The sequence below is a fragment of the Platichthys flesus genome, chromosome 17 (genome assembly GCF_949316205.1).
Source record: "Platichthys flesus chromosome 17, fPlaFle2.1, whole genome shotgun sequence".
Taxonomy (NCBI): domain Eukaryota; kingdom Metazoa; phylum Chordata; class Actinopteri; order Pleuronectiformes; family Pleuronectidae; genus Platichthys; species Platichthys flesus.
The window spans coordinates 1097621-1124475 of NC_084961.1; the positions used below are offsets into that span (position 1 = coordinate 1097621).

A 26855-nucleotide genomic window follows, 5' to 3' on the forward strand; every position below is an offset into this window, starting at 1 on the left:
ACGATGTATCAGCCCTGATGATTAGCTATGGAAGCTAATCCATAACTCGGCCAACTGGTAATAGAGAGAATATCAGGCTTCTTTAAACCAGCTCCTTCTACTTTCAGGTTTGGTCTTTTTCGTCGGGATTCAGCCCCAAAAATTTCACATTCACCAAATTAGTCGTTAAAGTTTAACAAACACGATTGAGTATTGGAAGCCGTTATTATTTAATAGTAATAATTTAAAGCTAACGTCAGGAAGCATCGCGGGCTCCTCCTCTGCGTGTTGATGACTCAGCATTAACTTCTACATCGTTGAGTGCACATTTTATTTATTGACTCTTATTCTAATATCAGCTCGGCCACGTTCACGCTCGGGTAAATGTTGTCTTGAATAATTAATTTGAACTATTTATTAGACGTACAGCTGTAGTGCTAGGTTGTGTTAGTGGCCGTGGCTCTAAAGCTGCTTCACAAAGTGCATCTAAACAAAGACAAACTAATAAAAGGGTTGCATCATCTAAATCTCTGAGCTGCAGATCGAGCGACGCAGGTTCGATTCCGTCACTGCAGGCAAAGCTCAATACAGAAGAATTTAAGATTTTACACCTTCCGTTAATCTGGAAAGCATCATGATTCTAAATTTACTTTATCATATATATATATATATTTCATACAAAAATCAAGTTCTTAGGTAATAAATGGTCATAATTCTCTCACATTGCACGTGACCCTAAAGTTATCTACGGAACTAAGACTATTCAACCGGCGAGTTCTCGTTAGTAAATCCTCAAATTCATTTTAGCCACAAGGCAGATTCAGTTTTAAATGACTGATCTCAGCACACAACATAGACTGAAGCCAAATCCAGGATTATCAAATCTAGATTTAATAAACGTCAGGATCACATCTGTCCTGTTTGTGTTTAAAGTTTAGTTTTAAACATGACACAGATAAAAGATCATTAAATGTTATAGAATTAAATAACAGCTAGTTATATTGCACTAAAGTGTCCACAAGAGGAAACGTTAAAAATTAAAATGTGCGTGATCACACAAAGTTTACATTAATGATGTCAAATCTTACTTTTGTCCCTTGCAAACTTTACGTTTGTCTCTTTTGATCCAATAAAGACGTGATTAACGTTTTAATAGATTTATCAAAGCTAATTTCTTTTTCTTTGCTCTTCGTTATTATGCAGGTCGGCGTTAACGTGCTGTTCAACGCTCTCAACACTTTTGTTTACTTGTTTCCACATTCTGAAGTCAGAACATCGACTTCATTACTCTGGGGAATTGAACTCCCGAGGAGCGAGCACAGACAGCCGGGGCCGGCGCGTTGGGAAAGTGGGTCGTTCAGCCTGGACCCAGCTGACGAAGCCTGGTCTGGTTAATGAGTGTAGCTGCAGTGAAGGAATGTATAGGAGCTTGAATCTACTTCTCTCTCAGAGGGGAGGGAGGGAGGACGTTAAAGAAGGAGTCGTGAACATGTGACAGCAGAAGCAAAGCCCTCCACAGCAGCTCTAATATAAAACTTCTCTTTCTTTTTTCCAATAGTTAATTCAATTTACAGCATTTTTTTAAATCTCTGAAACTTCCTTCGTTTAAAACCTCCTTCGCCCGTGAGAGGTGAGTCTGCAGCCGCTCTACACGCTCTCCTGCACGGTCGACTTGGATTTATCCTCCAGAGGAGTCGTCTCCGATGCCGGAGCCGGAGCCGGAGCCGGAGCCGGAGCCGGAGCCGCCACCAGAGGAACCTTCTCCTTCAGCGGGGAGGCGGGGAGCGCCACGGCCGAGCTGGCTCCTGCAGGAGGCTCCTCGACACCCGAGGAGGTGGGAGGGGGGCTGCCGAAGCTTTGGGCGATCTCATCGAAGGTCTTGCCCTTCGTCTCCGGGACTTTGATGTAGGTGAAGATGAAGAAGAGGACGAGGAAGGTGGCGAAGATGAGGAAGACCCACGGCCCGCACAACTCCTGAGGAGGGGACACAGATGATCTATATTAGATTATCTGAGATTATCTCTCTCTCTCTCTCTCTCTCTCTCTCTCTCTCTCTCTCTCTCTCTCACCACTAGCTTGGGGAAGCTCATTCCAACCAGGAAGTTGGCCGTCCAGTTGCAGCAGCCGGCCACCGCCATGGCCGCCGGGCGGGGCCCCTGGGAGAACAGCTCGGCCACGATGAACCAGGGAATCGGACCGGGGCCCATTTCAAACATGGCCACGAACATCATGACGGCCAGGATGGCCAGGTAGCTCATGGCAGGGATGTCCTTCTGCTCAGGTGGAGGGAGAGAGAGAGAGTTTGGTTAAGATTAGGTCAATGTAACCCTCCTGCTCCCAGTCAGTCGCTCTTCAACCCAGTGACTCACCAGCAGCAGCGAGATGGTCATGAGCACCGCGGCCACCGCCATCCCCCCCAACCCCAGGAGGTGCAGCGTCCGGCGTCCGGCCTTCTCCACCAGGAAGAGCTGCAGACACAAACACACACAGGACTCAGTGACCTGCTGCCGCACACACACACACACAAACACACACACATACACACACGTGAAGGATGACGACACTCACAGACACAATGGTAAAGATGGTGTTGACGATGCCGGCACCGATGGTGGCGTAGATGGGCTGCTTCACGCCGGCCGAGCTGAAGATCCCCGTGGAGTAGTAGAACACCTGAGAGGAGGGAGAAGAGAGAGAGGATTAAATTATATAAAATACTGTTTGAAATGATTTGAACATTATAATCCTCATGAATGGAGGATTTACTGCAGGACTGAAGTATGACACTGAACTGGCATCAGCTACGTGTTCCCAATAAACCAGCACCTGATAGTACAGGTCCCAGGACCTACAGCTACACCACAGAGTCATATACTGGTTTTTAGTTTGTCCCTCTGACAGCAGCCAGCAGAGACGTCCTCCTGCCTCCGGCTCAGAGGATTCATCAGATGTTTACTTCTTACCTTCACCGACCTGTGTGTGGTTCATAGTTAAATATAGAACTGTAGTTGGGAAAATAGGTCACATGAGGTGACGGGAGAGGAAGTAAACAAACAACATCAGGATTAGAGAGGATGAGAAGAATCCTGTGAGTGATTAATGTTGGATGTTAACTTTACAAACATTTGTTTTTCTGAGTTTTATATGGTGTAGTGATTATTAATCAAACTGTGGCATTAAGTCTTTATGCAGTTTTATTATTTGTAATTCCATAATTGGCAAATCAAGGCAGTAACAAACCATCAATAAGAACAGAACATGTGTGTTTAACATGTGACATGTGTGTGTTTAACATGTGACATGTGTGTGTTTAACATGTGACATGTGTGTGAGCGTCCTGTGGACTCACCGCGTTGATTCCCGACAGCTGCTGGGAGAGCTGCAGCATGACGGCGACCAGGAGCGGCTGGCGATACGCCGGCGAGCGGAAGAGCTCGGGGATGGTCACCTTCTTCTCCATGGCCATCTTGGCGCTCTCCTCCTTCATCTCCTGCAGATCTTTACTCACGTCCTCACTGCCGCGCAGACGCACCAGCGCTGTGGACACAAACCATCATGACCATCATGAGGGATCAGGAGAATAGATAATAGCTCCAATACATCTTCTATTATATGACATCTGAATATCTTTACATGCATATACATCTTGAGGAAACATCTGTGATTCGTTTCTCAACTGAATTTAAGTTAAAAACCGGTTTGTGTTATTGTCAACTTGTCGTCCTGCCTCTAATCTGGACTATTTGAATCATTTAAAAATGTTTTACTAGAATTTTTCTGCTCTTTGATTTTCTCCATTTGTATCATACCTTTGTAACTTTGTTTTAAAAGTTCATTATTCTATTTGAACAGAACCTATGACTCATTGAAGAGAGGGAACCAGCACAGACACTGACGGCTGTTTCTGTTTGTGTCAGACGTGTGAAGGAGAAGTGGGTCAGAGCCTCGGAGTCGAGTCACGATACCAAAACCTTCTGTCCGTTAAGAACCTCTCCTCCTCCTCCTCCTCCTCCTCCTCCTCCTCCTCCTCCTCCTCCTCCTCCTCCTCCTCAGACGTCATCGTGACCTCAGCCTCTGGATCTGCAGCAGCATCAGAGTCGCTCCCGTTGTTCCAGAGGTGCAGCAGTTGATGTAATATCTCCAGAATTCGTATTAAATGTGTGAAGAGCAGCAGCAGACGCACTAATAGTAGTACTATGTGCAGTAGTGTAGCAGAAGAAGAAGAAGTGGCTCTAGTATTGTTATTTGCAGCAGTAAAAGCTGTAGTACTGTTAGTATTCTCAAAGTAGAAGGAGGTAAAGAGTGGTTGTGTAGGTTTACTGAGAGGAGCAGCAGCAGACGTCCAGGTAGTGTTTGTTATAGTAGTAGTGTCAGTATACTGTCTATAGTAGTATTTGTTATAGTAGTAGTGTCAGTATACTGTCTATAGTAGTATTTGTAGTAGTATTGTTATTTGTCAGCTGCAGAGCTCACACAGGGAAACGGAGGATGACTGTATCTACCCAGGTGCTGCCGTGTCTGCCATGTCTTCTCTCCATGAACCTGAGGGTCGGCGGTTCGATCCCCGGCTCCTCACCAGGGGCAGTACGAGCTGCAGACGTTGTGTTGCGTACCTTTTCGTGCCTCCTCCTCCTTGTTGAGGTTGATGAGCAGGAAGCGGGGGCTCTCGGGACAGAAGGGCAGCAGGAGGCACTGCACCACGGCAGGGACCACGGTGAGGGCCAGCAGCAGGGGCCACAGCTTGTCGGAGCCCAGCAGACCCTCCAACCCGAAGATCTAAACACCGGGGACCACAACAACAGGCGGTTCAATCCACACTCACCAGGCTGGTTTCAAACAGACTCAACGGGAGGTTTGTTGTAAGCGTGGCGCTGACCTGAGCGACCAGGATGCCCACCACCACCCCGAGCTGGTGCAGGGTCCCGAACGCTCCTCTGAGGGGGGTGGGTGACACCTCGCCCACGTACATGGGCGTCAGGCCGGTGAAGAGGCCGCAGAACAGGCCGATGACCAGACGGCCGGCGATCACCATCTCGTAGGAGGAGCAGATGGTGGAGAAGCCCATGAGGAGGCCGCCGATCACGGCCAGAACGTTCACCAGGAACATGGAGCGACGCCTGAGGGGGAGGAGCCACAGAGGTCACACCCATCAGATCCTCTGGTCTATGAGGTCAAATCACTGGTTTGGTCTGAGGTGGAATCGAACGAAGCAACTCAACCGTTGCTCTGAGTTTTTTAACGATACTGATTTGACTCATTAACTAAATGTTCATCTATGTGTTGAGTTTGGAGCTAGAACCAGGAAGTGATTAGCTTAGCTTCACATAAAAAGGAAAGCATAGAATATTAAATGTGCAAAGTAATGTGGGAGAAGTCAAATGTATTTACATCGTGGTACCTGAGAAGAGAGTTTGTTTTTGTCATGTAACTTAATATTTACAGATAAAAGCTCTTTCCTCTCCAGGTCTCTCTCTCTCATCTTCTGAAGAGGAAACAACAACACAGTGAAAGGTAAAGAAACGTTCAAATGAAGGAAGGACTCGAGGGAACACTTAGAGCCGAGCACTGGGCTGAGTTCAGACTCGCTCCATCACCTCCATTAGGAGTAATCTGTTGTGACGGCTCAGCCGAGCCACACAGGAAGTGGACGGAGCCGTTAAAGCAAAGAAACAGTCGCCTGACAAACAAGTCAGAGTAAATCTCATTTGGAAACAGGGAATTAAGACACGTGACGTAACTTTAACTCCGATTCACCAGCGTCTGTCTCCTCCTACCTGCCGAACCGGTTGGCCATGACGCCCACGCTGAAGGAGCCCACCATACCGCCCACGCTAAAGATGGCGACGGAGACGCTCCACACGATGGTGCAGACGCCCGGGGAGATGGGCTCGCCATAGCGCTCCACCCAGGTGCTGTTGAAGAAGGCTCGCAGTTTCTGAGAGCAGGGACGGAAAGACAGCAAGGGGGGGGGGGGAAGTCAAATCTCTGAGGTGACAGGAAGCACATGAATCTGATGATTGAATGATTTCCTGCATCATGTTGCTCTCCTGCTAGCTGGCTAACGTGCTAGCCTCTGTCGTCCAAACTGTGACAAGTCAGTTCTTCATCTCTCTCACAGTAGACGTCTTCCTCTCTCATCTCTTGGGTTTGTTTTTGTTAAAAGTGCAAACTTGTGTGGTTGACTTTGATATATCTGTGTGACACACACACACACACACACACACACACACACACACACAGACACACACACACGTTACCCACCTCCTCGGGAGCATTGATGACTCCCGTGTTGTAACCGAACTGCAGGGAGCCGATGACGGCGGTGGTCAGGGAGAACAGGAGATAACCTGTCACCTGGTTTTCCTGGAGGAGAAATTAAAATAAAGGAGATGAGAGTGGAAAGGTCACGGGGGGGGGGGGGGGGGGGTGATGTAACAGAGAGACAGATGTAATAAATATCAGATCTGAGATCATAATGGGATTTTATATCAGTGCCGCCGGCAGAAAGATGCAATAAAACTGTGAAGCTGAAAGAAACAGGTCTCATAGACATTAATGATACACAAACACACAAACACACAAACCCACACAACACGATTACAGGCTGAAACTGAAGTCTTCTCATCTCCGAGCTGGTTTTTATGTGTTTGTCTTTCCTGGACTCATCAGCTAAATGCAGATGAAATCCATCCCAGCAGCACCAGCAGCACCAGCAGCACCAGTCCACCTGCTTCAGCCACATAATAACCAGTCGCCTCTCTAATCAAATCATGGTGAGCCATCGTCATGAAGACCAGATATCATCTCCCCGCTCGAGGACACGAGAGATTCATCTCGAGAGTTCATCGAACAAATCAATCCATTTACTGCTCAAACTAAAACCACTCCACTGGGAGCGTTAATGGGATTCAAACCTTTCATACATCAGCTGACAGCACACTGATTTAAGTGGTTTCACCGTGTGTGACGTCACAGACTTTACAAGTAGAAGCTGCTGAAGTAACTTCATCGTCAATTAATATAAATCAAACATCGATCAGAGTTTCAGAGCAGAAGTTTTGATTCTGTGACATGAATCTCTCTGAGGTTTGATTTGATAAGATCATGAAGTTCCATCCTGAACCAGGAAGTCAGGCGTCCATCACAGAAATGAATCAGTGCAAGTAAAGAGGTGTGAACTGATCCCACATCAGGCTGAGGGTCGTGTTGGGTCTGAGCAGCAGGAACTAGGTCACTGTTCTGCTGACAAGTCTCAATCTGCTGCTGTGATCTGAGAAGGTTCATGTGAAGCTGGTCCGACGCTCAGCTGATCCACCGCCCTTCAAACCACAACAACAGAGGTCAGGTGATATCAGCACAGGATCTGTTTCAGCCGGGGGGGGCTGCCGCACGTGACCAGAGCCAATCAGAGGGCTGAAAGGAGCGCGTGAAGGTGGAGGATGATGATGGTGAAGGTCAAAGTGGATCTATTCTAAAGAGCGTTTAAAGGCTCAGGAGGATTTCAGCTTTATTCTCATCAGTCAGGTTGCAGACCTGAGATCAGCTACTTTTCACCACTTGACCTTGTTACTCTCGCTTTGGAGGAGGTCAGAGGTCAGAGTTAATTTACGTAAGAAATAAAGAAACTCGTTTATTTCCAGGATTTTATCTTCTTTTAATCTTATCTTATCTCTCTGGTGTTATTTCTGTCAATTATAAAAGAACCTTATGAATCATAAGTTAAAGTAACACAGTTTTAATAAATGTATTATTATTACAGAAAGTTTAATACGACGACATCACCGTGAAACATCGAGAATCTGATCTTCAAGAGTCAAATCTGTGACGAGTTCACGAGTTGAAACAAACGAATCTGGATTCACGAGATAAACGAGCAACAAGAAAAACTAAGTTATGATTTGAAAACTTGATTAATGTCACTGGTCAGGATTCAATCAGGAAACAAGTGTTTCCTTCATCATCATCATCATCATCATCATCATCATCATCATCATCATCATCATCATCATCATCATCATCATCATTTCAATTCAAAGTTAAAATTAATGAAAGAGCCGTGGGCACCATATGAGCAACAACACACACACACACACACACACACACACACACACACACACAGACACACACAGACACACACACACCTTCCTCTTTGCTCTCTGTCCCTCATCTTCTGTCTCTGTTTTGTTGTCAAGTCACAGTGACTCAGTAGAAATTATGGGTCACATGACGCCACAGACGAGTAACGAGAGCTCGTAGGTCGAGTCCTGACACAGTGTGTGTGTGTGTGTGTGTGTGTGTGTGTGTGTATTTTGCTCTGCTGTACTATACACTCTCTATATAAACTTCTGATCTGTGGCTTCAGACAGACTTTGGGACCAGATGCTTCGTTACTACATCAAACACAATGCCAGCATGTTGATCGAACCAGTCAGAAGGTTCGGTTGTTCCCACGTGAAGCTACCAGTCGGTTCTCCGTCGGTTCCCACGAGGAACCGACGGAGAACCGACTGGTTCCTTCACGTGCTTCATGGGAATCTACTGAGCAGGACTCAGACGCTGACTCCCCCACGTTGTCCTCTCACGCTCCAAACTCATGTTTAATCTTCTTCTCTCATCTCTGACTAAGACAAGGTTTGTTCTCTTGAAAACTCAAATCCTCCATCCATCGATCACTCTATCACTCTATCACTCTATCACTCTATCCCTCTGTCCCTCCATCATCCCTCAGTCTGCCCCCCCTCCTCTGTTCTTCATCTCCATGGCAGCAGCCTGGAGGTGACAGGTTTATTGACACAGGGAAGAGAAGTTGCCTCAGCCCTTGCACACATTCAGCATGAACCTGCACGGCCCCTCATATACTGCAACCCTGAACGTGCACGTGTCATGAACACACAAACACACACACAGACACACACAAACAAACCATTTCTCTCTGAGTCAATCCACCTTGAGGACAAAGCCGTAAAAGGGAATCGAACTGTTTCTGTGATAATTCAATGAGCCGCTCGATATCTGTCACGAGACGTCCAGAGCAGGATGTGAAGTCAGAGCCAATCAGGACGTCCTGACACGGCAACATGTTTACCCCCCCCCCCCCCCCCCCCGATGTAAACACACAACACAGACACACACTTCATTGATCTGATCACAGCGGCACTGAGGTCACATGTGTTCACCGCTCAATTCGACCTTTAGGACGGTTTCACCTTAAAGCCGTTGGTGCTCGAGCAGAGAAATCACGTACAGCTGTTTCCCGAAGTCAAACAAGGAAATTAATCAAAACAATAAGTAATTTTAGATTTTAATAAATATTTGCTGTCTTATGTTTTGTGCGTCAAATGTTTAGAAAGTATAAAAGTTTCATGATTTAAGGTTTTACTACACATAAGCAACTTCCTTTATAACCTTCACCAGATGATTATTGACCGTTACGCTTCAATAAAGATTAAATCTACGTATTTGAATTATTAAATGTTGGAGAGGTTCTCTCCACCTGTCATCAAGCACGCCCTGTGTTCTGTGTATTTTACAATTTCTTCTTCTGTGGTTTCCTCAGCCTGCCTCTTCATCCTGTTCCTCTTCTTCATGTTATTGATTCCCTTGATTTCCCAGAGGCCCTTTAAACAAACCTCCTGGAGGAACGTGTTGCATGAGGACGTGCGCACACGAGAAGTGAAGCTGGTTCGGTTCCATGTTCTTCTGCCTCAACGAAGACGTTTGGCTGCAGGAGAGAAACTGTGGAGTCTTTTCATCTGAGCGTCTAAATGTGGCTTAATTTCTGTTACGTAGGAGGAGGAACCAGTGAAACCAGTAGAACCAGTCTCCTTCTCCACCCACCACTGCTTCCTTGACCTTCATCCTCATCCTCATCTAAAACTACCTCCACTACAAACCCTACACCCACAACCAGCCTCCTGCAGGACAGGATGTTCTTCTTCAGTCGCTTGTTTTTAGGACACGTGGTCTTCACACTCACACCATCAGTCCTGTGGCTGAACACATGCACACGTATGATAGATTCAAACAGTGACAGCATCACACGGACGTTCAGGACATCATGTATCTGTCTAACATCTGCAGAACTCGTGTGTGACTCACACACAGACACACGCTGTCACCGCCCACACACCTCCACAGACACACTTCATATAGAAACACAGCTCAGACAGAACAAGCTGTGAAGATGTCAACTGTTTTATATAAACCACTCTTACCGGTCCCGCCATCTTCTGAAGCCAAGCTGGACGATCACCAGGTGAAGAAGACGAGCGAGCAGGAGCTGGAGTCTTCAGGTGGAGGTCAGGTCACCGAGAGGATCCGCCCGCCGGCGCTGAGAGCTGCAGGGAAACAAGCACCCCTCGGTTCAGGCGCTGTCCGTGGTACCAGGCAGCGCGCGAGCGTTTCTCTCTCCTCACCGATCAATTAACCCAATCAGCAGTGTTCTCTCTCGTGCACGTGACAGTGCACATTGAGGCGAGGCAGAGGAAGAGGAGAAGTCTTCGGCCTCGTGATGGTTCCTCCGGTGCGACTCACGGACAACACCCGGGATCCGTGCAGCACAGCCCGGATCAGCACAGACACACGAACCGGTCGGGACCAGCGGACAAAGGCCTGAGAGCTGCGGCGGTTCCTCCCTCCTCCGGTGCGACGAGCAGACGCGCACGTAACCACACGCACTTGTTTTTATTATTTATTTGTCCTCCTCCATCAACCAATGGGACGCGGGGATGCTGCGGTGCCGTGACGTGGCCCCGCCCCGCAGAGTGTGCGTGCAGAAATCCGTGACTTCGCCTTCTTCATCGTCGTCATCATCGTCATCATCACCGCGGCCTCTTGTCCTATTATGGTCGCTGCCATTTTTCGGTTAGTTGGTCAGATCAGCTGATGAGAGCGTGTGCGCGTGCGCGGAGTGGGGTCCTGAGGGTCGTGCGAGGATGACAACGCCCCCCCCCCTTCTCCCTCCCTCTCTCCCCCCTGCTCATGGTGTCCTCCTCGCCTTCCCATGATGCATCTCGCCAGCGACCTTGACAGGAGCTGAAGCTGCGGATGCTGATGCAACGTCGCCAGGGCAACAGGTCACGCGACTCAGAGGAGGCTCGCGAGGAGAAACAAAAACTTTCCAAACCTCAAACTGGGAAAATGGTTTCACACCAGTTTCACACCAGTTTCACACCAGTTTAAAATCTGTTTCACATCGGCTTCATGAATAAGGATCCTTCCCATACTGCAGCTCCTCGGTCTCGTGACTCACAGTAACGAGAGTCAGCTGACGGTAGATGACGTCACAAAGGTTTAAGTTAAAATGCTGATGTAATGTAAATCTGTTAATCTATTTCTGTTAAAACCAAGAATAACAGGTTGAAACTTAGAGATTTAAACTCAAACACATTCAGTTTACAAGGACATCAATTTCATACAAATCATAAAGTTCCTCATTTGAAAAGTTTGTTCCAGCTTGTTTCTTAAAAAATGACAAAGATGAACAAACATGGACACAAAACACAAACATCATAAAAACAAGAGCCTCTCATCCCCACAGCAGTGAAGGAAGTCACGAGACTGAACTGGTAAAACTTCCAGTTTGATCGTTTTAAGGACGTGTTTTAAAACAGCCGAATTGACCTGATGACGTCACTGACCAGTGACATCACTTCATTAATTTCCTCAGAGTCAAGAGTTTAATAGAAAACACAGGAAACGTTCAGAATCAGCGGTTTTCCTCATTTCCTGACCTAAGAGTGATTCAGTAAAATTAAACTATCGAGTTATTATGGAACAAGTTTCACACAGGAACCTTCAGAGGAACCTTCAGAACCTTCAGAACCTTCAGAGGAACCTTCAGAACCTTCAGTCTTTGACAGGAACATGGGGCATGGATTTAAACTGCTGCTTAGCACGCAATGCATGTTGGGAAACAGATTTGACTGCCTAGACGAGGCAACACTGACACCTGCTGGACACATGGAGCAGGTGCAATGTAGGGACCCGGTGTGAAATAGTACATTATTAATAATAATAATGATAATAATGATAATAATAATATGGATTTGTTATTGACGCTGCTTCTCTTGATTCTTTGTGTTTGCATCTCTTTCTAACTTTCCATCTTCTTGTGACTCTGTTTTGATCTGACACTTAATGTTCAAGAAACTAAAATCAGTTCATCAAAGAAACAAGGTGTTATGAGACATAAACTGAACTACAGTGATAATTAATAACATTATTTTAATATAAATATCATCAGAAACAGACTCTGTATTAAACGTATCTTCTCAAAAGTAGAGAAATATTATATTTCATCATATTTTAACCAGCATCATGATTCACAGGTCACCTCGTGAGCCCTGTTTGTCTCTGACCCCCCCCCCCCCCCCCCCCCCCACCCTCCTCCTCATGAGCCCTGTTTGTCTCTGACCCCCACCCTCCTCTTCCTCAGGTCAAACCACCTCCGGCTCTGGGCCTGTTCCAACACTAAATGTCAATCAATCAATCAATCAAATTTTATTTGTATAGCCCATATTCACAAATTACAATTCATCTCATAGGGCTTTAACAGGGTGTGACATCCTCTGTCCTTAACCCTCAGCAAGAGTAAGGAAAAACTACAAAAAACCCTTTTAACAGGGTAAAAATATGTAGAAACCTCAGAGAGAGCCACATGTGAGGGATCCCTCTCCCAGGACGGACAGAAGTGCAATAGATGCCACGTGCAGGAGAACATCATCAATAATCAAAGTCTCTAGCAGCATTGATGAAGCACAGTCCATGCTCAGCAACCATCTAGACCACGATCCACCATCCAGACCAGACGCCACTTCAGTCCTCAGTCACCGTCCACCGCCGCCCACCAGGAGGACCCATCACAAGCCACCACTGCGGTCCTGGTCCACCGCCCGTGCCCAATGCCAACGCGACACAGGGTCCGCCACCAGCACCACGATCAGCCCACATGACTCAGAATCCGCCACACTGGATCCAACACCGCGACCCCCGGTGCGCGATCCACAAACCGTAATCCATGGTGCGGCCACAGAGGCCCTGGATCTGCGGGTGATAAAGCAAAGGGATTCCGGGGAAGGGGGATAGGGATGGAGAAGAGGAAGGAGAAGCTGGAAAGAGAAGCTCCGTGTGTCATGTGTCATAAAATAGAACAAGTAACGTTCTGGCGCACTAATTAGCTCTAACTATAAGCTTTATCAAAAAGAAAGGTTTTGAGCCTACTTTTAAACGAACAGATGGATTGGTGTCAAAGAATGTTGTTTCTCTGGCTCTTGAGTTTTTCTCTTTCTCCTCCTGAATCTGAGAGTCATGAACAAACTGATCCTGATGCAGTTCAGAGTCGTGAACAAACTGATCCTGATGCAGTTCAGAGCCGTGAACAAACTGATCCTGATGCAGTTCAGAGTCGTGAACAAACTGATCCTGATGCAGTTCAGAGCCGTGAGAGACGAGCCTCACTCGACCCGAGCGTTTCATTCAGGTCTCAGATCTATTCTTAACTTCGGCGGCTGTGTTGAAATGTGTCTGATATTTCAGGAGCATCTCAAATGTTTACAGCTGCACAGACGAGACTCGCAGGAAGAGAAACACACGTTGCTCAGATGGATTCATATGGTATGATGGTATTTATTTGATTACTGAATAATGACTGAAAAATATGAAATTAAAGTAATTACAATGAGTTTAGGGAATTAATTAAATTAGAGAAGGAAAGTCCAATGTTTTTGTGTGTGAGTGTGTGTGTGTGTGTTTGAGTGTGTGTGTGTGTGTGTGTGTGTCTGTATATGTATATGTTTACCTAATCGTCCTCGGTCCTGACTGTGGCCACAGCGCCCCCCGGTGTCCTACAGTGGAACTTCTAATCTGCTTCAGGCTCCTCGTGACCTTTTCAGAAATCCAGAACCAGCGATTTGAAATATTCCAGCTGTGAAAACGACCGTTTCTCATCATGAAGTAGCTTTTTAAATGTTAAAGTGTATAAATAGTTATCATACTTCAAAACAAAACTGAAACTATATTTAAATGTTTATAAGTTTGATCCATAAAGGTTAATTAAACTCGGTGTGATTGAAATAAGCTGCTATTTATCATGGATTATGCATAGTTCAAATTACCATTAACATATTGTGTCAATTAAAGTCAAACATGCTAATGCTATTTCCAGAAAGAAACTTTCATTATGTTTATTTTATCAATGCGTTGATGGAGAATCAACAATCCAACATATTGTGTCCTGAAATGGAAAATTTTTACTTTAAGTGTATTTTATATTAACACAAAAACACAAAAACCCAGGAACGTACGGGTGCAGCTGGATTCTGATGTTTGACACCTGATGACTGCATTTCCCATAATTCAGTGCGACCCAGTGACTGTGAACAAAGATGGACGACACGGCTCAACTGTATAAAAACACACACATCATTTCAAATGGAACTAATATCAATTCTATTTCAAATGCATCATAAATCACAAAAGAATCATTAAAAGAAAAGAGTTTGACGTCTGGTTTCAATTCACAAAATATTTCAAGTAGTTTTATTCAAAATCCCGACACAGGCCTATTTACAAATATTTGACAGGTTAATAGTGCATATTTCTCCTCTTTCAAGTTTCATATTTAAGTTTATAGTTTGGCTTACACACGAGGGAGACTGTTGACCGGACACACTGTAATAATACTTTGTATATTTACAGCCATGAAGACACCAGAATACAACGTTACACAGAAACCTACACACAACGAACAGCGAAGGCGACAACAAGTGAGTGTCTCTGCGCAGGGTCGTCAGCGTACACACTCTACAGGGAGCGGGCGTGTGCACACGGGAATCGAACGTCACATGCGTTTGGCCCACTGTCGCGATGGGGGGGGGGGGGGGGGGGAGCACGGTTTCAAGGTGCCGCTCGTCTTGGCAGTTTACAGTCGAGGGAACGTTCTGTGGATATTTACAGCTGTGGAGGGAATCGGGGGGGGGGGGGGGGGGGGGCGCCGTGGTCCTGATGCTGGGAGAGATCTCCCGTCACCACGGCAACAGCAGAGTCCTCTGTTTGCTGACAGACGTGCAGGATGAGTTTAACTCGGGGGGGGGGGGGGGGCAAGCAGGGTTAAATCTGATTATTTACAGTGTGAGAAATATGATAATAAAATCCTTTCCTTTCAAAATAAAATCCTTTCCTTTCAATCTGGTTTAATTCACATGTAGAAAAACCTTTGGTTATAAAAATGTGAAAGTGCAGCTGAGCCGGAGATCAACAGAGTGTGTGTGTGTGTGTCAGTGTGTGTGTGTGTGTGCGTGTGGGGGGGGGGTGTGTCAGTGTGTGGGTGTGTGTGTGTGTGTGTGTGTGTGTGCGTGGGTGTGTGTGTGTGTGTGTGTCAGTGTGTGTGTGTCAGTGTGTGGGTGTGTGTGTGTGTGTCAGTGTGTGGGTGTGTGGGTGTGTGTGTGTGTGTCAGTGTGTGTGTGTGTGTCAGTGTGTGTCAGTGTGTGTGTGTGTGTCAGTGTGGGTGTGTGTGTGTGTGTGTCAGTGTGTGGGTGTGTGTGTGTGTGTGTCAGTTTGTGTGTGTGTGTGTGTGTGTGTGTCAGTGTGTGTGTGTGTGTGTGTCAGTGTGTGTCAGTGTGTGTGTGTGTGTGTGTGTGTCAGTGTGTGTGTGTGTGTCAGTGTGTGTCAGTGTGTGTGTGTGTGTCAGTTTGTGTGTGTGTGTGTGTGTGTGTGTCAGTGTGTGTGTGTGTGTCAGTGTGTGTCAGTGTGTGTCAGTGTGTGTCAGTGTGTGTGTGTGTGTGTGTGTGTCAGTGTGTGTGTGTGTGTCAGTGTGTGTCAGTGTGTGTGTGTGTGTCAGTGTGGGGGTGTGTGTGTGTGTGTCAGTGTGTGTGTGTGTGTCAGTGTGTGTCAGTGTGTGTGTGTGTGTCAGTGGGGGGGTGTGTGCTCTGAGCTGGTTGGAAATAGGCAGGATCAGATCGGCTGTTCACAGGTAAATCCTGCTGTAAGCCGCCGGCTGCAGAGGAGACATGACCGCGGGGACACGTTGAGGGACGGGGGAGCGGCGTCCCAGCCTCATGTGTCATGTGACCTGCACTGCTGTTGTGTAACGACTCACACAAACTCAAAATGCAGTTAACAGTTATGAAGAATATGTTGATTTTTATATATATAGATCTTTTTTTTCCTGTAAATACAAATTTCATTCCTACAAAAAGAGTTTTTTCAATATGAAATACTAATAGAAAATATCAATTTGCAAAACCCCCATGGTTAGGTTCTGCGTCGGCTCGATTCCTGCGTCTCCACCGACATCTTGAATCCTCGTTCGGGGCTTTTCAGCCTCTTCAGGTCCGGTGTGTTCGGTTTGTTCCCTCACCAGAGGAAACAAGGTGGCGCCAGTGAGCAACCTTTTGACTGATGGAGGAGGGAGATCCTGTTAGCTGTTGAAGACTGCTGAGGGGGGGAGAGCGAAGGGGGGAGTGGGGGGGCGAAGGCAGGAAGATCAGAACAGGAATGGCAAAAAGAAAGCGTGTAGAAAACGGCTCCTCGCTCGGCCCGACCTCGTGTCCCTGAGCGGTGAAGAACTCCACCATCTTTGATCCGAGACAAAATCGTATTCGTTCCCCTCGCAGCCGTTTTCCGACTCGGGCTTGTGATCGTGACCTGTGCGCGGGGGTCCAGTGGCGGCCCCTAGTGGCAGGGCTCGAACGGGAGCTCGGTGAGTCCCCCGTGGAGCTCCACGGACTCCTCCGACCAGGACATGACGTCCCCGACCAGGTGTCCCCCGCAGGTCGCCTGGCTGTGGATCTCTCCGGACGTCAGGACCCGGGACCAGAACTGCAGATCGGACACTTCTCCCATGAAGGACTGGGTGACGTCGAAGCGTCCTCCCACCGTGTCCTGAGGACAGACAGTTTGTTAAATCCCAGACCGGACGAGAGGAAGAGGAAACAAACGTGTTGACTTATCACTGAGGCTCCACCTCCTGCCCCCCCGCCTCCTACCTGCTCCTGCCCCACGATGAAGACGCCTCCCGGTTTGATGGAGTGCCAGGCCGACAGGTTCTGACCCGAGCCCTTCTTCACCCCGTCCTGGTACGCCTCCCAGGCTCCGTCACGGGTCGACCACGTCACGCACACGTGATGCCACTTCCCGTCCGTCATGGTCACGGGCAGCGTCACCGCCTGCACACAGGGGGGGGGGGGAACCGGTGATGTCAGATCTCAGACATTTGATCATGAACATCCACACACACTTTGTCAGAAGAAGAGAAAGTGTTGGTCCTCGTCAGCTTCAGCACAGAACAGACTGAACCTGAGGATCATTGAACCGTGTCACCGATCAGTCTGCTGACTCCAGGTCAGTGACCACTTCATTACGTTAATCACATTAATTGGTTTGTTTGTTGAGCTCCGGAGGAAGACGAGTATCAGTCTGACGCTCGGGAGGAGGAAGGTATCAGCCCTTCAGAGAACCACAGATTAACAGCTCATTAGAATAATTGAATAATTTGTGTGTCAATCTGTGTTCAGGTTAAAGTGTGATTAAAATCTGGAGTGTGATTAAAGATTAAAATTAAATATCAGGAGCACAGATGAGTCCAGTACAATGAGAAACCAGTTTCTCTCAGAGGTCGAAGGTCAAGTTCGGTTTTATTACATCTCAGTGAAAAGTGGATCAAATCAAATCAAGTGTCAGTCGGTTCCTCCAAGAGCAAAACTCAACTCACAGCTAACGTAAGAAGTTTGTTTCAGTTCTGTAGAGGTCACCGTGACCTTTGACCTCTGACCTTTAGACCCTACTCATGTGGGTTGACTCATTTGGGGGATTTCCTGAAGCCGCTCGTCAGGTCTCGTGTTCACAAAGTAAAACCTGGAGATCGAACCCGCTGCGTTTACCTTGTCGTTGACGAGCAGCTCCATCGGGTTGCTCCCCCACTCGATCAGCACCAGCTCGTTGGCCTGTCCCGGCACGGCGTAGGAGAACGGCGTGCCGAGGCCCGGCCCCGCCCCCGCCTTCAGCCACAGGCAGACGGTCAGCGCGAAGACCTCGTTGACCACGGCGCGCTTCATCCGGCCGTACATGTAGTTGGTCCTCATGGGGAACTCCAGCCGGAAGGCGCTGGGGCTCTTCAGCTTCTTGTGGTCGCTCTGGTGGATCTGGCCGAGCACCGCCTCCAGCTTGCTGTGGCCGGCGCCGCGCACACCCGTCTCCTTGATGCTGGACGGCAGGCGGCGGGGGTGGTGGTCACTGTCGTGGCGGGTGTCGTGGTGGGGGGTGCCGCGGTGCTTGTCGTGGTGGTCGTCGGGGTGACCGGGCTCGTGGTGGTAGTCGCGGTGGCCTTCGTGGTCGTCGTGGTGGTCGTCGTGGTGGTCGCCGTGATGGTCGTTGTGATGGTCGCCATGGTGATCATCGTGATGGTCGTCGTAGTGGTCGTCGTGATGGTCGTCATGGTGATCGCTGTGGCGGTCATCGTGGTGGTCACCGCGGCGGCTGTCGTAGCGCCCGTGATGGCGGCCGCGGTGCGAGTCATAGTGGTGATCGTAGCTGTGGTCACGATGGCGGCTGTGGTGACTGCTGTGGGGGGTGTACCGGCTGCTGCCGTGGTGGCTGCTGGGACGGCTGTCGTGGCGGCTGTTATGGTAACCGCCACGATGGTGGTCCTCGTGGTGGTCGTCAGGGCGGCTGCTGCCACGGTGGTCGTCGTGGTGGTCATCGTGGTGGTCGTCGTGGCGGGTGGTGCCGCGGTGGTCGTCGTGATGGTCATCGTGGTGGTCGTCGTGGTCAGTGTAGTCGTGGTGGTCCCGGTGGTAGCCGTGCAGCTGCTCCTCCAGGGCGGTGATCTTCCTCTGCAGCAGTTCCCTCAGGGAGCTGGAGTACGAGCTGGACGAGTTCCTCGCCTGCGGACACGGAGACAAGACACAAGTCTGACCACGAGGAACCAGAAAAGACTGGAACCACATCCTGATTGTGACCAATGAAACGGGGCCTTCAGGGACCCCACTGAAACTTGAGATGCCCACTGAGGTCAAAACCCTGACATTCCATTGGCTGATCTAGCCCAGGGGCCACACCTCAAGTGGGCAGCACCTAGAAGATGATAAAAGCCGCTGCGCCCAGGAGTCTCTGATGATTCGACCTCCTCAGGTCCCTCCAGAGGATCCAGCTGCTAACGGGGGAAACCACAGACGTCTGTTTTATTTCTTTTCTTTATTTTTATTTTATTTTGAAAGACTATTCTTGTTACTTTAACTTGAAAAGATCGGCAACAGGAAGTCACTCGCGGGCAGAGACCACAGACTTTCCTTTCCATTATCTCCAAACGGCTCAAAACACCGGTTCATTCCTGCAGAAGGACGAAGCTTTGTTCCGTCTAAGAGCACGAGAACAATTCTCTCTTTCCCGTTCGGCGACTCCCGTTGCAACCGACGAGCCAGCGTGGAGATAACCACGAGATAAGAATCTCTCTGTCTGAAAATCCCTTCGTGTAACTTACTCGACCGACCGCCATCTTGTCTGCGGCCTCCTGGCGTCGCTAACATAAACCTCCATTTTGAAACTACGTGAAGGTAACATCATCTTGAATTCGGCCAAACTACGTTTAATTAAACTTTTATAAACTGAGACTGATCTTTACAGATTGACTTGTTGGTCCAGGGTGGTGCCCCGCGACGATAAGTAATAACTGCAGATTGTATTATTCTTAATTGATAATTTTGTTGTTTCATTCATTATTTAACTATTAAGCACGAGGCATGTCTTTATGAATTCATCATTTCATTAACGTGTTATACGCTCAGACACATGCAGTCATGCACCTCTCAACAATGTCTCCTGATTTCTAGAGTCCGTCCTGAACTGTGAGACTTTTGTGTAAAATACTTTTAACTATACAAGCGAGTTTTTGGTCTGCGGAGAATTCTTCCCTCAGCTTCAACTTCACCTTCATCGACATCTCGGCGGCTCAGAATACACGATAATAACAAAGAAGGTGTCAGCATCATCATCATCATCTTCATCATCATGTTAATACAATAATTTACACATTTCTCTTCTTCGCCAACAAATCCTGAAACTTGAACCCGTCAACTCGTTCGACTCGTTTTCTTTTTACAACGAATTTCTTACAGATTTTGTGGAAGAACTTGATATTTACAGAATAACAAAAATAATAGTTTAAAGAAAAAGCTGAACAGAAAAGGTGCAAGAATCTTTTTAAGGATTACTTTCTGTCACACTGATGAAGAATCCTGTTTAATGCTAAAGTTCAGATTCTCCCTGTGACCTTCGAGGATCATAGAAAAGATAACGGACACTTTTTATCTTGAACTTTTCATCAGAGTTGTTTAAATCATCAGGAAACATAAAAGCTGAACTTTATATCAAACTGGACTTGATGAAGTAAGGAACTGGAAAGACGATGAAGACCATGTGACAGTGCTGAGAGCTCAGGGAAGGGGGCGGAGCTTGAGCTGGAGGTCAAGAACCAGACTGAACGAGGTGATTTACAGAGAAACGAAGAAGAACTCGTCTGATTTCAATTTGAAATTAAGTTCAGTTTCAGCCCATCCCGTCCATCCCTCCTCCTCCATCCGCTCCCCTGCTCACCCTCCTCTTCCTCACCGGCAAATCCGGCTTTGTTCCATGCCAGCACACGCCACGATTAATAACCGTGTCAGGCAGGATGAAGCTAATTGAAGGTGAAGCTGGCTAGCGGCCTGCGGCGCGTGGCCAGAGGCAGAGACGTCCTGTGAGGGGGGGGCGGTGGAGGTGAACAGATCCGAGGGGATTTTTGGAAACACTTTCCCCGAGTGTCGCCTGAGTCCACCTGCGCCCATAATGAGCCGTTCACAGGCCGGCGGGCAGCGGGGGGGTTAGTCACACGATGTTGGAACAGCAGAATGGGTTTTACTCGGCTGCTGGGACACAGTTTAGAAAGTGTCGCACACGATGTCACCGGCTGTTTGATGCGTCGACACAAAGACACAAGTGAAGAAACAACTTCCAGGAAGCAGCTTCCAGGTCTGCAGGTTCAAACTAAAACCAGTGGTTTGACCAGTGGAACCACTGGTTTAGATTGAGATAGTGTAACAGCAACTGGTCACGACTAGGACCTGAGTCCCTTTGATTCCCTTCTGTGTGTCGGGATGAGATGCGATTATTGTTGTTTATATTGCTTTTATTTCTCTTTTTAATATTGATGACGATGAAGTTCTTTGAATCATCGAATAAAAAAAGAAATTCAACCACTATCGATTATCGAGGTTTTATCTATTTCAATGTTATATTATGATTCTTTATTCTACTCTTTTTAAATGCTTAGATTTAATATTGTGTTTCATTTTATGATGATTAATTTAGTTTGTTGTGAGTTCACCGAGACAAATTCCAACAAGAAGGAGACAAAGTGTTTCATCTTGAATCTCTTGAATAATCTTCATGAAATCTGCAAAAGACATAAATATCATTGATCTACAAATCAGAGTAAAACAACTAGAATATCGGTATTAAAGTTTAAGAGAAGGAAAAAGACCAAACATAAACAAATGCTCGATTCAAACTGGTTTATGAATACATTCTGAGCAGGAACCATTAACGATGAAAGTCTGAAGATCTGGTGAATGTTTGGGATTCGTTCTGATGATGTCACCGGCCGGTCGGTCCTCGTCCTCCGAGCCGGTGAGGGGAGTTGTTTGAGGTCGGGGGGGAACGAGGCCTAATCAACTTACAGCAGCTTCCTGTTTGAGCTCAGCTTTGGCCACTGACACTCAGGGGAGAGAACGAGAGCGCTTCCTGGACGTCACGAGCGCGTGAGAAACAAAACCGTCAAAATAAAAGCAATCAAAACGTAATTAATGTTAAAATTTGCGTAAAAACAGGCTTTTATTTTGAAGTTGAACTCGAACCCGAGTCCAGCGTCTTAATGAATCACGTCCGTCTTACAGCGTTTTGGCAGAACACGTCGTGGCAGCTGAGTCGGCGGCGGAGCTCACGACCTTCAGTGACGCAGGATCTGACCTCAATTAAGTCAAACCTTTGATCGGCTTCCGCCGCCGCCGCCCGGCAGACGGGTCAGATCGGTGTTTGCAGACACAAGCTACTTAACATGTTCGTGTGGAGGAGACGGAGCCAAGTTCACACAACATTAAAGTGATATATGTTTTATGATTTGACTCCTCCCACTCACCTGCAGGTTCTCCAGTCGCTCCTTCAGCGTCTGCAGCGTCTTCCCCGTCTGCTCGGGGGAGAAGGAGCTGGGGGGGCCCTTCCGGTGGTGGGGGTCCGGCCGGTGGCTGCCGTGGGAGTAGTGGTGGTCGCTGCCGTGGTACGAGGACGGGCCGTGGTGCGACGTGGACGGGTGGCGGCTGCCGTGAGTCCCCCGGTGGTCATCGTGGTCGCCTTCGTGGTGGTTGTCGCGGTGGTTGTCGTGATTGGTGTCGTGGTGTGTGTCGTGATCGGTGTCGTGGTGATTGTCGTGATTGGTGTCGTGGTGGGTGTCGTGGTGGGTGTCGTGGTTGTTGTGGTGGCGGGTGTCATGGTGCCCCCCGCTGTGGTGACCCCCGAAGCCCTCGCACAAGGTGAGCTTGGCGGTCAGCTCCCTGATGGTCTCCCGCTGGTCCAGGATCGTCTCCTTCTGCCTCACCAGGCTTTCTCTCAGATGTAAGATGGTGGCTTTGGCCTCGTCTGACATCATCCCTCGCCAGGGGCCGCCACTGTGCCCGTTGGTGTGGCCGTTGGTGCTGGGTCCGTGGGGCACGGCGGGCGGCGAGTAGCAGCTGGGGTCGGCTTCTGGTGGAATCGGGGTGCAAACAAACTTGGGGCTCATGCCGTAGCTGTACTCTATCCCAGGCAAACTGGCCGTCGCTGCCGCGCAGGACAGGAAGTAGAAGAAGATGAGAGGACGCAGGGGGACGAGCGGGAGGACATGGTCCAGAGAGGCTCCGACCCATCGGGGCCTCGTGGACATGAGCCTCAGAGGACTGACGTCTCTGGCCATGTTGGGTCAGATCTGTTCCTTGACAAACGAGAGTCCTTACAGCCGCTGAGACCAACACCATGTGTGGAGCTCATTGGAGTGGAAGGTGTCGGGGAAGAGCATGTCAACAATCACAGGTCCAAGCTCCTCAGACAGACTCACAGACTCTGAGGCCAGATTCCAGGAGATACGAGGATCCCAGCAGCTTCCCTGGCTGCACGGTGAGCTGATGGATCCTGGTGGAGTCCACGAGCAGGTTCTGGGCTCCAGCCAGCCAGGGGATCTCTCCCAGCTCCGAGGACCTCCTGAGGTTAGCAGCCAAGAATAATCCCTTTGACTTGGGCCTCTAACCACCCATCAGACCCCCGAGCGCCCCGACCTGGGAGATGTGAGAAGATAGGACACGAGAAGACACGTTCAATGGACAGAAATATCAGATTAAAACACAAACAAACACATTTAAATGATTGTCAGTACACAATCTGTCCAAACAGATGTTTACACACAGCTGTTGTATCATGTACACATTGTATATTTATATATAACAGGTGAGTCAGACGTGATCTGCATCGCAAACATTCATCTCCAATTATCAAATCAGCCCTTCAGTCTGTCAGCACTTCCTGTCCGTCCTGAGCCAGCAGACGACCGGGGGGGCCAGGGGGGGGGGGGGTCAGTGTAATCAGATTACAGCCAATTAATCTGGTCCCAGAACCCCAGCCCAGCACTTCACATGATGGGAGCTGCTGGTCTGAGGCGTGGGCGGACATGTGGAGCTCAGCTCTCACAGCTCGGCCTCATCAACCCCCCCCGGCCTGCAGCTCAGACCGAACCTGGGGGGGGGATCCGGATGAACCGCCTGACGTAGAGAAGTGATAACAAACCGTGAACCCAGAATAAATGTCCCTCAGCACAAACAGTGTGTTGTTTCATTATAGGAAGAACTACGGGGGTGGTTCCCCGGCTGGATGTATTTAATATGTGTAACGACTCAATGTTTCCGGCTCTGAAATGATGTTTGTGTTTCTGATGTTGAAGCAAATTAACAACTAGAGATTTTCACCAGAGAATCGTGGATCATGGATTCTGTGTAGAAAGACAATCAAGAAGTCTCAAAACTTCTGTTTATGTGAAGTCTTTCCTTTTCTATAAAAGACTGTTTTTGTTTAGTTATTTGATTTTTTAGATCGATGGAGAAATACTGCAACATCACAAAATATGAAAAAGTGAAGAACTGGTTCTGTATAAAGTCAAACGTGTCTGAACAGAATCCTGTTTGCAACCAGAAGCTCCTCAGAGACGTGACCGGTAAAGATCCTGAAGCTTCTTCACCTCAAGTGTTGACTCATTCAGGGAACTCAATCTAATATAACGTAAAAACTACACATTACTCTACTTATTAAATATTCTACAATATCTTGCTCTCAAGATACAATCAGTGTTTTTTAAATGTTTTTGTAAATTAAAAGTGTTTATATTTCTAAGATGTTACTAATACAGCTTACTTCTCGATTATTAATTTGTCTTCTATCATTTTATCTTTTTGGATGAAAACAACAATAAGTTTGAGGTTTTTCTTTTTGGTTCAGTGTTTGAGGTTCACATCAGAAGAGCCTCGGTGATGAAGGCTCCTCCTCCTCCTCCTCCTCCTCCTCCTCCTCCTCTTAAGAGCACACGACTAATGGGATTGGTCGGCTTTAATGCTATTTAACGAAGGCTTGACTGAAGGGTCCTGGTTCCGCCTGAGAAACTTGACCCCCGCTCCAGAGTTCAGAGCTTGTTGTAACACACGTCACCACAGAAGAAGAAGAACGTGTGAAGACAACAAACGTCTCCTATTTAAACATAAAGTTCAGGTTCAAATTCATCTTTAGAATAACTATCGTCCAGTTTTGAGATTTGATTCTGAGATGAAAAACTCATATTTCTTATCGGGGCCGTGGGAACCTTCCAACACACGACTGTCCAATCACAGAGCTGGAAACTCAGATTCCCAGGCAACAAGAGGCAGATGAAATATGGCCTCATGTCAAATATGAACCTGTTTATGTCAACGTGCTGGTTTTACATTGACGTCTGTAATAAAATCATAATTTACTAATGTGACAGCTTTGTTTTACTCACTTTAACCAATATTATGATTTGATCTATTATCAATAAACGAGCCTTTAAAAAAAGGATTTGACCTAATATCATATTCTATGTCCACATTTCATGATTTAATCAAATGAGCAGCAGAGACGGATCCTCACAGGTCATGTGACCTGCAGCGAGTCTTCATCTCCAGCTCCGACATCAAATTGAATTTTTGAATTTGCTGACATATGTCCGTCTACTGTTTCTATTTGTTTTCATAAAGAAAAGGTCAAAGGTCACCTGATGCACAACAAAAAAGTTGCTTTTCACAAAGCGGAGATTTAAAACCGTGGAAATGCTAAACTTTCAGATTTCTGACAATTTAGTTTTTTTTTGTTGTTCAACTCCAAAGACGGATTCACCCATGAAGTGAAAGTTGCCCCTGAACTAACTGGACGACCTCCTGCTGCTGGTTTGGCTGAGTCAGAGGTCGGCGACCTTTCTTCAGGGTCAGCTCCAGTGACCTCCCTGCCCGGGGTCGCCCTCGCCAGGTCAGCTGGGATCCGCGGCGTGTGGCGAGCAGCTCCGGTTTCTCACCGAACGCTCGACTCTCCAAACAGAAGCAAATCTCAGAAACAGTGACTAAGAGATTTTCAGTTTCCTTTCTGGTCGTGAGGAAACAGTTCACATCAAAGCGACTTCACATGACGCTGAGACGCCATTTTGATTTATCTGTGCAGCAGAAAGAGCAAAGAAGGACTTGAACTCTAGTTTGGTCTCCTCCTCTCGACCCAGAGTTCAGAGTGACACCATCAGTCATCTTGATTCTTGGCCGTCAGAGTCACACTCAACAGGCGGTGGATTTCTGCTCTGCAGGTCGATGGATCTCCTCACATTTGGTTCGGCCTCTTTAAGCCGCCTCTGGCCTCGCGGCGGCTAATCAGCTGGAGTCAGATCAAGGTCTCGGAGCCGCACGTGGACGCCAGGCCGGCAGCGCCTCCTCCGATCGGGTCGACGGCTCAGAAGGAGAAGATGAGAAACCAACAACAGGCTCTGCTTTGAAAGTCTGGTGCATGAGTCAGATTCTAAAGAACCAAACAGGCCTGGAAACGTCAACTGAGACAACAGTTCATCAACCGATAGCAGCATCGTTCCTCAAATGTTATATTCTTTACATATTACACGTTCTGACGTGGATCAAGTGAAGTTATTCAAATGGATCAAGTGAAGTAATTCCAGTGAAATCCAGACTCAGGGGCTGAAGGTGTCACATGTGATGCAAAGCTCATCAAACCTGCACCGAGCTGAGACCAGGCTGAAGCAGCTCCGCACGCCAACATGGAGGCAGGGAGGGGCCAACGTGGGACCAGCTCTACAGAGCCTCTGATTGGTCGGTTATCATGTGAAAAATAACAGTTAATTAATTCCTGTATCATCGTCTGACTGAGGTTGAAGATGATTGAGCTTCTGATCTCAGTCAACTCTCCTCGGTCATGATCAGGAACATTCAGTTCTTCCTGCTGGAGAATCTCAGGCTTCAACAAATCATATTTCATCTTTTAACTTTACATCTGCTGTCAATTTAAATCAAATTAAAAACCATAAGTCAGTTCCCTGGTACCAACACAAACTAACTCAAACTACAGACCCACAAAAACTCACACCACGTATGAACCGGCTCCTTATTATTGACCAACACAGAATTGAAATAACTTTAAGACTTTTAGAACCAGAACCACAGAGCGAAGTGAAGTGTGTGTGTTGCTGTGTATACACACACACCTGTATATGTACACACAGTACATCCCATAAGCTGCATAAGCACATGATAGCTGGTCAGTTC

General features: G+C 47.6%; 2 protein-coding genes across 2 annotated transcripts; both read right to left on the bottom strand.

The window, feature by feature from the left end:
- Positions 1 to 1053: 1053 nt before the first annotated feature.
- Positions 1054 to 12205, bottom strand: slc2a3a (solute carrier family 2 member 3a). The gene is made up of 10 exons (XM_062410421.1): positions 10194 to 12205; positions 6241 to 6342; positions 5754 to 5914; positions 4856 to 5096; positions 4593 to 4755; positions 3329 to 3516; positions 2548 to 2652; positions 2349 to 2447; positions 2049 to 2252; positions 1054 to 1953 (listed from the first exon to the last, which is right to left on the bottom strand). Exons 1-10 carry the CDS (start codon positions 10203 to 10205, stop codon positions 1627 to 1629), a joined length of 1602 nt encoding a protein of 533 aa, XP_062266405.1. The 5' UTR covers positions 10206 to 12205; the 3' UTR covers positions 1054 to 1626.
- A 3498-nt stretch (positions 12206 to 15703) lies between these two features.
- Positions 15704 to 23348, bottom strand: LOC133972045 (neuronal pentraxin-1-like). The gene is made up of 4 exons (XM_062409231.1): positions 22148 to 23348; positions 17859 to 18860; positions 16965 to 17144; positions 15704 to 16860 (listed from the first exon to the last, which is right to left on the bottom strand). Exons 1-4 carry the CDS (start codon positions 22955 to 22957, stop codon positions 16651 to 16653), a joined length of 2202 nt encoding a protein of 733 aa, XP_062265215.1. The 5' UTR covers positions 22958 to 23348; the 3' UTR covers positions 15704 to 16650.
- Positions 23349 to 26855: the final 3507 nt, after the last annotated feature.